At 40.1% G+C, this 14,586-nt stretch overlaps 1 protein-coding gene across 1 annotated transcript in view; it reads right to left on the reverse strand.

Annotated features, from left to right (window-relative positions):
- Positions 1–14,586, reverse strand: part of ngfrb (nerve growth factor receptor b) — a 30,560-nt gene that overhangs the window by 11,690 nt on the left and 4,284 nt on the right. Inside the window, exon 3 of the mRNA XM_051418105.1 lies at positions 8,535–8,894. Coding sequence (XP_051274065.1) covers positions 8,535–8,894 — 360 coding nt within the window. The remainder of the gene's footprint in view (positions 1–8,534; positions 8,895–14,586) is intronic.

Genomic DNA, 14,586 nt, shown 5'->3' on the forward strand with positions numbered 1-14,586 from the left:
AGCAGAAAGGAAAGGAGGGCCTTACGACACAAGCCAAGTTGTTTTTTTATTACATGTCATTACACCTGAGCTCAGCCGTGACTGCTGCCAAGACCTGCCCAACAAAACCTGAAGTGCTTCCAACAATGATGGACATTTTTACACTATTCATGTTGACACAACAAACCTGAAGTTTATTGCAGAATGCTGTCAGTCCTGTTTTGTTGATCACTTTCAACACTTGTGATTCCTTACGATTCTCCTTGAGACCTCTGGCACGGTTCCTACCTAACATGACCCATCTCCTTTTTCTGCCCACGTGCTCCACTGAACACACCCCTGAATGTGGATGCATGTTTGTGAATTTCTACAGGGCGCATGTGTGTGCATGCCTGTGTTTGTGTGTGTGTGTGTGTGTGTGTGTGTGTGTGTGTGTGTGTGTGTGTGTGTGTGTGTGTGTGTGTGCCTGTTCTGCGGCAGAATGTGATCAGCACTCATAGAGGTCAACCATAGAAACCCGAGAGTGCAGAGGAGTAACTCCATCGCTTTTATCGACCAGACCACATTCTCAGCATCTGTTCCTTCTCTTTGCTCTCTCTAGCCTTCTCCATCTCTTTCCTTTCTGCAGCTCCTGTGTACTGCTCTCATTTATTTTCTGTTATACAGTACAGCTATGGATCTTCTCGAAAGTCATTGCAGTCTTTTTGTTTAAATTTTGGGAGCCACTTTCTTATAAAATATGTCTCTATATTTATATTTTGGGTTTGGTAATAATGCAGTTGAATGCATGTATTAACAATATTATTAATGATTGGCAATCATTAATAAGTCATTAATAAATTGATCTTTCATCCAGATCCTCTGAAGCCCTTTTTGTAGAATGTAAGTGGTCAAAGAGTCCAGTCAATTAAATAGATTTTCCACCACATGGCAAACTCAAAGTTGTTATTTTGATGACTTATAACTGATCCATAAAGCATTAGTAAATTATGTATTAACCATTAACAAAGCCATTAGTTACTTTATAATGTGAGCCTTATTAAAAAGTGGTACCAAACTTTGTTCATTCTTTAATGTGCAACTGTTCTTCACTAATAGGTGTTTTTTTCCTGTCTCTTTATTTTAGGACATTTAAGTATAAATATACAAGCAAAAATAAATGAATATAGGGTAGGCTTGATATTAATGCCAGCTAGCTAGTTTAAACCTGAACAGACTATTAGTATTAACATGAATAAGCAGAAAATATTGAAATAGGTTGTATTGTGTTTGCACACTGTATCCCAGCGCCTTTACACATTTTTCCTAATCCTGATTTCTGGAATCTTAGAATTTTGAAACACATAAATAACTACAAAACCAGCTTTCACTATGATAGAAATAATGGAACAAATGAGCCAACAAAATTCCATGAAATTCCCTTGTTACACTCTAAACCACTTTGGCAAGATAAAAAGATAAATATCACTGAGAAAAAGACTTGGCTTGGCAGAGACACAATCGGCCAACACATAGTGTAAATCCTCACGAGAACAAAAAAACCTTGACCCCCCAAGCAGAACTTTTGACGATGAATGAACGGCACGAGCGAAAGCGCAAGTGTTGTGGTCACCCTTGGACCAGAACGGCCCGCTCATACCAAATCACCTCCAAAAATTTCCCCTGGAATGTCGAATGGGTAAATTCCTGAGGGATGGCAGGCGACTTCAGGAGACTGAGTCATGGCCACAAGGGGTCAATTCTTGTTTGGCCATGGAGGAAGAGACATGGTCAACTTTAAAACTTGCTTCATCGTTACAATGCCCATACTGTGTGCAGGAGGGAGCAAACGGGTTAAAGAGAGAAGGTCAACTGTGGCCATAGAGCCCAAGTCAGTAGAGATATAAGTCAGAAGATGTGTGGAGACTAAGCTATAGCCACACAATGAGTGACTGTGCAATACAAAGACAGTGAATTGTTTAGTCAGAGTGGGATTGGGGGTTCTTCACTGCTATTGATGTGGAAAGGCTTTGGATGCAGGAAATCAGAAATGTCGATGGCATTTTACCCTTTATCGTTTTTCCCATTTGTCTCCCTCCCTTTATCTGTCTGTCAGATGCCTGCTGGAATTGACCATTCATTAAGTCCCTCCCATGGACAACCATAACTTAGCAACCATAGCTACGCATGGCAGGTCGGTCAAACTTTGGAAATATGCACATGTTGAAGTGGTGTGCGCATGGGGCTCTAGAAAACACTCGATATTTAAAGAGTTTGGAGGATGGAGTCTAATTTTTAGCCTACATAAATGCAAGAGCAAAAGCTTAAGAAATGGATGAAAATGTGGTTTTGTTGAAACATGTCTAGGAAACTAGCTTACTTCCTACAGTAGTAACCTTACCCAGCATTATGCCAAGGAGCATTTCATAATGTTTGAGGTTACAGGTTACATTTTAAAGCCACGTTGACATTCCATTATGTCGTATTTCACCACTGTGTGGAAGCGAGTCCTGGAAGCCATCAAGTGCATATTTAAGATTTTAGTTTGGAAACTAGTCAGCTTAAAAACATAAAGAAGTGAGCCAAAGATGGTGTATTCAACCACTTTATAGAGATAACTTTAGCGTAATGCGATGTCTAGCTTAAGCTAAATAACTCAATTGACTGTCAACGTCCTAATGTCAAAAGCCTGCCTCTGTCTGAAATAAACAACACAATGTTTTTTGGGTTTTAGCAACAGTAAGGGTGGCGGGGCTTCAATTGCACATGCATAACTCTGTTGACACAAATCGTGAAAAGAAAACTCTTCAGCCTCATTCTTTCCTTTCACTCCTTATCTCCATCCCTCCCTCCATGTTTTCCCTTCCTCTGTCTTTCTGTCTGGATTTAGTTGAACTGGTCTGGCCCTGAGTGCTGTGCATGGGGCTAGTTAGCAGATTACGCTTTTTGATTTCTGGAGGGTGGCCTGTCGATCGTTAAGGTCAACCAAACTCAGGAAGGAAACAGCCCCTTCCACCTACTCACCTATCAATTCAATAACCAAATGCACTTGGTCCAATCACCCTCCCCCTCTTGCTTCCTCTTAACCGCACCCACTCGACCTTCATCCTTCCATATGCTGTCTCAGATCTGTAATGTTCAATAAGTCAGCTTATTGATTTGAATCTATGCAATAGAGCGGTAGTATCAGTGCCTGTCTGCATGGGCTACATATGGTTTAGTGTGTGTGTTTTGTGACTCATATTTAAGTAATGCTGTAAACTTCCTATCAGAGCGTGTATGTGCATGAAACATATAATTGCATGCATGCTGCAATCCTCAAACTGTTGCCCCTGCTTCCACAGGACCAGAAATCCAGGCTTTGGGTAATAGGTCAGACCACATATGTGCAGTCACTCCTGGGTACAATCTCAAGGAAGAACAGGGTTGAAAAGTGAAAGCCTCCGTTTCCCAGTAGCCTTGAGGGCTTGTACTCAAAACCTCAGGCTGATAAGAACAGGCAGCAACCACTCTGTCGAACTCAAGCACTGGTCATTCAACTTTAACCATGAAAGGACCTTATCACAGTGTGTTAGCATGGTTGGCCACTCCTATTGATAGTGCATTTTCAGATAATCTGTCTCTGTGCTTTACAGGCATTACCCTGTAACCAATCCTATTATTAGCCATATTGCAAACCACTTTCTTACCTAGTCATATCATCTGCAAAGCAAACCCCTCCATCTCTGATAGGACCATCCTTGCCGACTCATTCTCCTAGAAATTATAGTTATAAAGCACTAACTTGCTTTCCCAATTACGTTATGGTGAAAAACATCCTCTCTGCCTGAATTATAGGCAAGGTGTTTTTCAAGTAAATTAAGTTCTTGAGTACATTTACGTACCTTTACGTAGTGTGAAGTTCAGGACTGAGACATGAGAGACCAAGGTTCACATCCTGCATCCTGCATGTGGTTCAGTTTAGGCAACAAAAGTATTTTGAAAGTTTGTGGCTTTGCTCCATGTAAAATCATAATAAATACATTGTGTCTTGTGCACTGCACATTTTTTTTCTGTATTAAACCAAGACCAGGATCAAATTCTGCAAAATATTTTGCTGGAAAGCAAATATGTTGTCAAGAAACATTTTACTGATGTGTTCAATATTTTGCATCTTGCCAGAAAATTAACACTCAGATATACAGAGCAGACAAGGTTGACCCTTACAGTATTGGTTTGTCTTAGCTGATGTATGATAGCACAGTAGAAGTCACTTCGAAGGGCAGCTAATAAGAGCGCTAATCAACTTCACTTGTCTTGTGTTGTTGTGACCCCTGAAAGAATTGTGGGGATTATACCATGTTGTTCAGTGCACATCCCCAGGGGAAACTCATGCTGCCTGATCTTCCCACAAAGACCCCCTCCACATCCAAGCCTCCCATAACCTTCAACCTCTGACCTTGCTCGGCGGCCTGCAGAAGAGTGGAAGTCATATCACACTCCTTTAGATAAGCATCTTGCCTTCAGACCCTCAACTCCGTGGGTCTAGCCTAACAAAGTCTGAGCGGTATGAGAATGTTTTACCATCAGAGAAAGAGTTTTTCTCTTGCAAGACTTAAAACAAACCACTAATCCATCTGCAAGTGTGGGAGGAAATTGGATTTTCACCTAACAGCTGAGCTTGTTTCCACACAAAGGAGTGCTAAATCATCATATGAGAAAATTCACCACTGAGTTTCATTTCTCATTACTTTCGTTACTCAGCCCAGTTCTCTCGTTAGACAACTTCCTAGCCTCCCCACCCACACAGTGTTTCTCAAATGGCCATACGTGGGTACTTTGGAGTACGGCACAGGGTGAGCTTTCTCTCAAAAGATAACCTACAGTATAGTCAAGGTGATGTTCTGGTCCCTCCACTCTCAGTTAAAACTATGTCTCCACTATCTCAAGTTACAACTTGTCTTTTCACGGGCAGTGGCCTTCTGTGTATTCCTCTCTCTCCCTCCACCCTCCTGACTGCGTTTAGCCTTCAGGTCTGTGTTGCCTGACTCCACAATACTAATGGATATGGACATCTGGTAGCTATACAGATTTGTAAGCACTGATAACGCTTGTGCTTTGGTAAAAAGATTACATTAGAAATAAAGAGCACATGATTGGGTTAGAGTGAGGAATAACGTATGATGATGAAACCCATACACAGTGGGCTGTGAGCAGCCATGCCTGGAATCACAGCAAATTCACATTCATCATGAGGTATACTGTGTTAGTTATCTAAAGGATGTTTTAGTATTGGAGTACTGGCTCCTTATATCTTGATCTTGGATGAATCATCTGTCCATCCACCACACTTCTCTGTCAGACCACAAGTTGAATCAAGCTGCATTATTATCCTAAATGGAAGATGTTTTTTAGAGTACTGGAAGAATACAGAAGTACATGTGGGGTCAACTTCTGATATTCAAATAGGTTTGTCTGTCTATGGTATTTTCCCTGGTTCATATAAAGAGATTTTCTAATGTTGCATCAACTCACACCACATGTTGTAATTGCTCTATGTCCGCCGCCGAAATGTACGCACTGAAAAAGTCCATAATAATTACTCAATAGCAGGAGTAATTCGTTTAAATTTCTCATTACTTTTGTTACTCAGCCCAGCTCTCTCGTTAGACAACATCCTAGCCTCCCCACCCACACAGTGTTTCTCAAACGGTTGTATGTGTACGCCTAGAGGTACTTTGGAGTACTGCACAAGTTATGTGACATTTGTTAATAATGTCAATTTTTGATGATGAAAATCAAGAAAATGGATCAGTGATTGAAATGTAGCAGCAATACAGCTGAAAAACACAGAGAAGGAAGTGAAAAAGACAGAGAAACCGGCCAAAATATACCTTCAGTATCAGGAAGAATACGTTACAATGGAATCTACCTCAGCGAGTGGCAACCCCCCCACAGACATGGTGCTTTTTATATAGCCTATATAGCCAAAAATGTTTTACACTGGTCTGGGGGTATTTGGATTAAAAAATATTTCAAAGTGGGTACGTTAAAGAAAAAAGTTTGAGAAACCACTAGTTTGACAAACAGTTAGTTACTGCTTGCACTTATTAACTGACCATCAACATCTAGCTTTGTGAATACAAGCAGCAGAACTTCAGGACAGTGAAGCAGTGCAATTCATCATTCCTGAATGTATAAAACAATTTTCTCTCTTTTTTTCATAGAGACTGACTGCCTTCCAACACCTTTAGCCTCAGCACCAAGTCTCTCCATTAAATGCACGGCAATGAACCCTCCAATAAACTCTGTAAATAACTGAACAAGGTAATCCCCAAACAGGAGTAACGGATCATTGCTGGGATTAGTAACTGTAGTGTAGCTAATTACACAATGTAAAATTGTAATCCTTTACAATACTAAGTAATGCTTTACTGCCCAACATTGGTACCCACACTTAATTTATACAGAACCCCCACTGTCTGTTGGTTTTGTCCTTATATTCAAACAAGATGGCCATGTCCTCAATGATGTTGACAGGAAAGAGAAGTGGCAGTATTAATGTGCAACAGAGAGCAAAATGGGAAAAAAAGGAATATCGACCTGCAGATGGCTGTGAAGGCGGACAATATGGTCTTTCTGTTTTGCAGCAAAGTTTTATTAATATCACAGCACAGTCAGTAAAGACTACAATATGTAAAATGCTACGCCAATTATGTTAAAACAAGTTCACTTCAGTTGATCTTTTTAACGGCAGCCAAGTGAGAAATCAGATTGTGCAACTGTATAAACAGAAAACTGACATGCATCTACTTGTCAAACAGCGAGGTTTTTGATCATTCAAACAATTCGTTATCACAACCCTCATTAAAAGGAAGCCAACTTGCTGGAAATGTATCCCGATTTTACAATCTGGTCATGGGAGACATAATGGGGTTTTAAATAAGGTTTTATCTGTTCAGTGTCTGCCCATCCCAAGCAACCAACTTTCATTAATATCTACACAATCAGGACTTTTAAAGCCTTTAAATAACAGAAATCCTCCAGTGTGACTTAAGATTAAACCTCAAGGCGATACACACAAATACTCAAAACAGGACAAAAACAAAAGAAATAGTCATAATAATTATGTAGGACAAATCTTTTATAGTTTCAATGTCTGTTTTACTCATTATTAGCTCTTTCAAGTAGCCCCATGGGCTAAACTGAAAGCTCTCGTGGGCCAAATGGGATCATGGGAGAGGCACAAAAGACTCCCTTTAGCTTGAGACTCGCTCTGTCTTCACCACTGTGATAACAACATCCTTCAAAACGCTGCCCTAACAGACTGCATGGCTGATCAACAGAATCCTTTTATTGTCATATCACAAAAGCGTTGATTTAATCTGTGAGGCATCAGGTCATTGGAATGAGCAGTGACTAGAGTCATAAGGAATTTGTGATTTGGAGTGTGATACCCACAGGGTGCAATGATATAAAAGAAATTCACAACCCGTTCGGAGATATGACCTCCTTCTAAACCCTCAACATAGAAAGAGTGTGGTCTTTGTATCGGTGGAAGGGATGAGTCCCTGAAGACAATGAGACCAGCTTCGCTGTGGCATTTAGGTTGATGGGCCAACAATGTCTACAATGTCGCACTGAGATGGTCTGATTATGTGGCTGACAATGTGGATGTCCAGTACATCGTACTGTCCATACAGTGCTGGGCAGTGAATGTGCTCACATGAAGTCTATTCAGCACATCCTAACCCCGGGCCATGCACCCCATCATTCAACTTTACTGTCTCTTCACAGAAGTTCATGATAAACTTGCCCAGTGTTTAGATAGGCTTATCCCACAGCCATTTGCTAAATCGCTGATAAATCACTTACAAGTGAGTTCGTTGTCTTGGTGAAAAAAAAGACTTTAGGGAATATCACTTTTTAACCTTTTCAGTGTAAAACGATCTCATGAATTATCTCTCTGCATGAAGTTGAGTGTTTTAACTTAATAGCCCATTTTTTAAGTGTCAGTTCATCCAAATTGCAAAAATAACAAGACAGCAATAAGAGAGATATCCATCAATTTCTCCTTAATACCACATTATAGTGGAGGTTAATTAAATTTAATATAGCATTAAATCATGACATCTGTAAAACTCAATGGAAACATCAGAATGAATGTTCTAGCTACTTCAGAAAATCCAGAGAAAACCATGTGAGAGGAGTTTGTCAGTTATATTGCATCTTTGTATTATGTTCCATGTTGAGGTATAAATGGCAGCCAATGCATGTGAGAAACAGCAAACTCTTAAGTTCAAAGAAACAGTTCGACACTTATTAACTTTCTTGCCTAGAGTTAGACGAGAAGATCGATACCACTCTACAGCCAGCAGCTGCTCAGCTTAGCTTAGCATAGCTTAGCATAAAGACTGGAAACAGAGGGAAACAGCTAGCCTAGCTCTGTTTAAAGGACTTAAAAAAATCCACCTACTAACATTTCTAAAGCTCCACGTGAAGGGCCGCAAATAGCCTAAAATTGTAATCTACAAGGTCCACACAAGTACACTATGATGCATGCTTCACTACAAACCTCTGTGAGCTAAAAGTCTTACCTTCACAAATGGTATCAGTGAAAGAAGTGCAGGGATGTAAAATTTCCACCCCCTCATCACAGGTGGTGCAGGGGATGCAGGGCTCCCGAGAACTTTCCTGGTCCGAGTAAGTGTCCCCGTTGCACTCCTCACACACTGTGTCATGGTCAAACTCACAGCTGTACAGCATGCCCTGGCCTTCAGGACATTTGGTGCAGGGTTCACACTGCTGTGAGAGTTCATTCATATAGTAGCCATAGTTGCACACACAGGTGGCGTCGTTGGAGTCTGTGCAGGGCGCCTTCATGCGGAGCAGACCTGTGCAGGCTGTGCAGGGCTGACATTTCTCTGTGTGACTGAAGTTTTCTGAGAAGGTTTCACCTGAAAAGAAAGGGCAGAAATGAACTTTTTATCTGCTCTTTAGAAGCATTTACAATACTGATTGGACCTTTAATTTGACCTTTAAATATGAAAAATGGCTGTGTCAAATTGTTCTCATGGCATTTTTTTTTTAAATAGAGAAAATAGAAAAGAGCAGTGAAAATAGCATGCAGCTGACCCAGTCCTACGGGGTGGTGGGCAGTGGCTGCATGTATTACTGTTTGCCAAAGGGCCAACTAAGGTCTGAGTTTTCCAATTCTACACATACTGGCTTTTAAATTTTTTTTTCCTTGATTATAGATCTGGAAATATTTTCTCATGCTTATCTTATCCTCTTCATTTTTGTAATTATCTTTCTCTCTCCCCTAACTCTCTGTGTACTCTCTCGACTGTCCACTTTCAAAGGCCTAAAATATACATTTAAAACTGCAACTCGCCACTCTAGTATACTCTACTTTTAATCTATCTGCTCAAGTCAGAATCAAATATGTTAGTTTGACATTTTCAGGTCCATGCCTTGACTTAAGTATGCAGTGAACAAAAATGTTCTGTATTTATGAATAATATTTTCATTATATCACTTGATTATATCAGATGTTTTCGAATCCATTAAATGTGTGTCACAAAGTGGGATTGTGAACATCTTGAGAAGGGCTTTTGTTCTGTGAATGAATTTGGGTCCAAGTCACACTAACATGGGAATTCAGTTTTAGGGTAATTTTCCCTGGTGGGCATGTGGTCACTTTGAAAAAGAAAAGACTAAAGAAATATTTTTTAAAGGAGTTTTTAGTTGTTGAACTTACATACATCACATATACATAGAGAATATACATTTTCATAAATGTTTTGTAAACCTGAAAGATTTGCTAGGACAGATTTATCTGCAAAGGACGCAATCAATATTGCATGTTTTATGGAATTGTATTTCGGCTGGATAGAGAACTGGGAAACACACTAAATTATGCAACAGACCTATTTGTAAGAGCAGCTTGTGTGTGTGCGTGAAAGAGAGAGGGAGAGAGGGAGGTGGGGGGGGGGGGTAGACTATGAAAGTAAACCTCAAGATGTCCATCACACAGTATGTGTAAACTGTTGACAAGCATATTCAACAAACGTTTTATTTATTTTGAGTTGAGCCAATGTGAAGAAGAGCTGAAACAATTAGTCAATTAATTAGTTAATCGACAGAAAAGACATCTAGGTTAATAATTGCTTAATCCTTTTAGTCCTTTTTAAAGCAAAAATGGCCAATATTCTGTTGTTCCAACTTCTCACTTGTGAGTCTTTTCTGCTTTCTATACAATCAGCAGATTCATCAACGATGAAACTTGGTTGTTTTGTATTACTAACAGTCCAAAGCCTAAAGATATTAAATATATTATCGTAGAAGACGAAGAAATCCAGCAAATATTCACATTTTAGAAGCTGGTACCACAGAATGTTTGGGATTTTTGTTTAAAAACTGTTGCATATTCATCATTTATGAACTAAACTGTGTGTGGTAGGAGACAGGAGGGGGGTTGTAGAGCCTTTCCAGCTTGATCTCTGATATCATATCAAGTTTTCGGTCTGCGTCACTGGCCCACCAACCACGATGAACGCTCTGATGATGCAGAGATTAAAACAGAGATGAGGAGAGATAGACGCTGAGACAGAGAGACAAATGGAGCGACGCAAGAAAGCGGAGACTGTGTCATTTGAGATGAATCCTGGTGTGCAATTCTGTCCTAAATTGTCGGTGTCAGATGTGGGTTCTTCACATTTTTGTTTAATTATATCTTTAGGAAGTGGACAAACTATCGTCCGTCCCTCGTATGTGGGCCTGTTGGTGTCGAGTCATACGCTGTTACCCCCCACCCTCGCCCCATTATCTCCACCAACACCCTCCCTCTTTTCCAACAGACACACACACTCAGACCCCTCAACCGCCCCTCCTCCCCACGAGTGCTCTCAGAACCATTATCATAATGCCATGCATCAATAATGCAAGTCAATACATTAATAAAGCTAGCCTGCAGCATGGATGGGGGAGGTGGGTGAAGGAGGGGGAGATGATGGAGGGAGGAGGGGGGTACAGACGGTCTTTTCCTGGCTCAGCATATCATATCATAACAGTACTTTCGCCTCTAGTCTAACATTCAATCCTTTGCTTTGTTTTCAACACCCATAAAAGGGCTCCTGACTTTATCCGCTCAGTGTTTGTGTGTGTGTGTGTGTGTGTGTGTGTGTGTGTGTGTGTGTGTGTGTGTGTGTGTGTGTGTGTGTGTGTGTGTGTGTGTGTGTGTGTGTGTGTGTGTGTGTGTGTGTGTGTGTGTGTGTGTGAACCATTAGCTTCTGGCTGAGAAGTTAGCCTTGTCTCCATTCCAGCTGTACAGCTGTACTTGCCCTGTTTCATCTCCACTCAACTGTTCATTCATCCCAACTCCTCCGTGTGTTTCAGCTGGACGTTCTCTTTAGCACATCAGCCAGCCCCTGTTAACTATCTGTACTAAATGAAGCCTGAACGCTTTTTTGGAAACCACCGTCTGTCTCTTATAAATGGATGCTTGTGCACATTAGATGCCATTAACTGTGGGGGACAGGCCTGAAACAACACAAGCAAAGACATATGGTGGGTGGGAGTTGATGTCGAAAGAATATAAGGAAGAAAGATTGTGTTTGAGAAAGAAAGCGTTTCAATCAGTTTTTGTTAACACCTTGGAGAGGAAGTTCATACTCTCATAATTCTCGAAAACTTCAATAACTGTTCCATAAGGCCTCAAAGTTAGTCAGTGACGCCTGTCAAGTTTTCCATTCTTGAACAGCACATTTACAATGATAAGAGTTGCAGATTTATCACTTGAAGTTTGCAGTAATTACTGAAGCAAAGGATCTTCGATTTTACACAGAAATAAACAAAATCAAGTTTCTTATTCCAAGCTTATGAGCGTCAATTTTTTCAGCTAAAATTATGACTGTCTAGCAGATTTTATCAGTTAAAACTCAGTCACTTGGTTGAAAACTCTGCCTCCAGCTATCTTTTTAATGTTTCCATATAATTTGTATTAAAATTAGAGTCCTATAAAAGTATTTAATATGCACTTGATGGTTGCGTACGCTATAATATGCTAAAAGAGTAGCTAGCTGCATGTTCCTGGCCAAAAAAAATCATCCTCACCATATATGATCCATGTAGAAGATCTGGTCAATAAAGAAATCTTTTTGAATCGCAATGTTGAGCTTGTATTATACTGTAAGCACGATTTCCCTTAACTTGACCTTGTTTAGCCGCTTAGCTTACATGAACAAGCAAGACAAGACAGGATAGATTTCAGGCTTTTTTTTTTTTTTTTTTCCAGACTATCACGCTTACTACAGCCCCCTGCGCACCACTTAAATGTGGAGAAATGCAAAGCTCTGATTGGACAATCACTGTTTCAGGACAGGTTTTAATGAATCAACAGGTAGGAGACTAAACAACCCACTGATGGATGAGACTTTAAAACAAGTTGAAATGCTTCTGCACACGCACACTCCAGCTCTATCAGCCTCCATTAGCGATCTAATCAATATGTTAGATGTGTTCTTAAAATATCATTGTGATGTTATCTGATGGAGAGCTATCTGCTTTGCATGTCTCTTTTTCCATGAGTCAGTACAGAGGCTGTCTGGCCTCATGACAGTTTTGAGAGCCTGTCACTATCTGTGTTTGTTCACGTCTGAGCAGAACAAGCACTGTTAGACTGGAAATTATCACCCTGAAGACCTACACGTTGTGCAACCGAAAACCGCAACAAGAGAAGCAACTGATGTCATTTATTATAATAATTTCCGGTCTAGAATATGAAGTTTTTATATAAAATAGAACAAATATTTAAATGACCAGCAGTCCAGGACTGAATGTTTTTGTATAAGGCACAAATATATTGTCAAGATGTAACTCTTGATCTGAGACGCACTTATAAAAGCATACATCACTCAGAAAAGAAGCCCCACAAAAATACAAATAAATCTCAATTTCCCCATTTTTGTGGCTTCTCTCATGACCTTTAGCCTTAAACATTTTCTGACTGTGGAGATCTTTGGCTCATAGTTTGCCATCCTTCACAGACCCAGGAAGGTTTACAGCTACTTCCTAGCCGGGACGCTGGGTAGTCTTGGAATTTATACAAGGAAAACTCTGGGAACAGTGTAGGAACTGGCTGTGGACCAACCCTCAAGCTGACCTTTGACCTCACATGGGAGAGTTACAAAAAAACTTTAATGTGTTCAATTTGTTTTCCCAACACTCAGGCAGAAATGTACCTCCTACAGAGGACCTTAAATATCCTTTTGAGCCCTTCAGTCATCAGCCATGTTTACAAAATCAAAATCTACACTGCTTACCATCTTAATCACTGTGACATAACAACTAGTCTGATGCTCTAAATATCTTCCACTGCAGTTTTCTGTCTGCAACAACACTTGGAACTGGCCCCACTCTCGTATCCTCTCAACATCACTGTCCTCATAAAGTCTTACAGTCCAACACAACTTCTCTCCCTACATGGTAAGGGCCGCGAGGAGGGCAGTAACGCTGGAACACAGTTCTGGCATCTAGTTTATTTTCCAGCTGAATCCGTCTTAAGCTTTACATTTAGGCTACAATCTGTATCATATTTGAGGAGTTTGTCAGTTACTGACAAGAGTAACAGATATTCGATAATGATCATAATGGGCTTAAATTGCTTCAAATGCACTGCTGGGTACACATGGTTCATTGACCTTTCCTCCAAATGAGGTCTATTATGTTGAGTAATCTAAAAACTGTAGGGAGATGGATATGGCAATCAGACAGTCTGACAGTTCACCACTTTGGTCCAAACTGAAATATTGTCACAATTATTAGACAGTCATTGTTCTCAGATGATTTATCCTTATGACTTTGGTGATCCCTGACTTTCCCTCTCGAGCCACTGTGAGGTTGATGGTTTTGGTTCAGAATAAACTATTTCTGCAGCTTTTGGATGGATTGGCATAAAATTCAGTAAACACATATGTGTCCCCCTCTAGACAAACTGAAACTCAGCTCAGCTCAACTGTAATTTGTTTAGCATTAATTCCCAAATATAATGCACCCAAAGTAAGATTGAGTAAATGTTACCTTCTGAACATCAGTATGTTAGCATTGTCACTGTGAGTATGTTAGCATGCTGATTCGCATTTACCTTAACACATTGCTCTGTCTAACTACAGCCTCAAAGAAATGCTAGCCTGACTGTCTGTCTTATTTATGTTACTGATTTAAAAGTCAGACTTATTGCATTAAACATTCAATTCTGTTGCCAAAAAAGGTCTAAGAGTGGTATCAATAAAGAGCTACAACCACTACTAGTTGACAATAAAAAAGGCTTTAGCAACTTGATAAAACTATTAATGTCATATAAAACAAGATTGTCTGCCAAAAACTACAGAAACAAACATTGTGCAGATTTATTTTTGGTTTTATAGGCCAGCAAATGGATTTTTTTGGATCCTAGTTCGAACTTTGCGGAAACATTGTTGAAATTTATGATCCTGCATACTTAGGGTGACTCAAATAGTAAAAAAAAGAAAAGAAAACTGCTGTTTGAATCATATGTCTTCTCCAGGGACAGTAAGTACAGTGCAGTGTTTGTATGAGGAGGACATAACTTACGAAGAGGCTGTCACAGTGGCAGCAATTTCATGTTTT

The sequence above is a fragment of the Dicentrarchus labrax genome, unplaced genomic scaffold, assembly GCF_905237075.1.
Source record: "Dicentrarchus labrax unplaced genomic scaffold, dlabrax2021, whole genome shotgun sequence".
Classification (NCBI taxonomy): Eukaryota; Metazoa; Chordata; class Actinopteri; family Moronidae; genus Dicentrarchus; species Dicentrarchus labrax.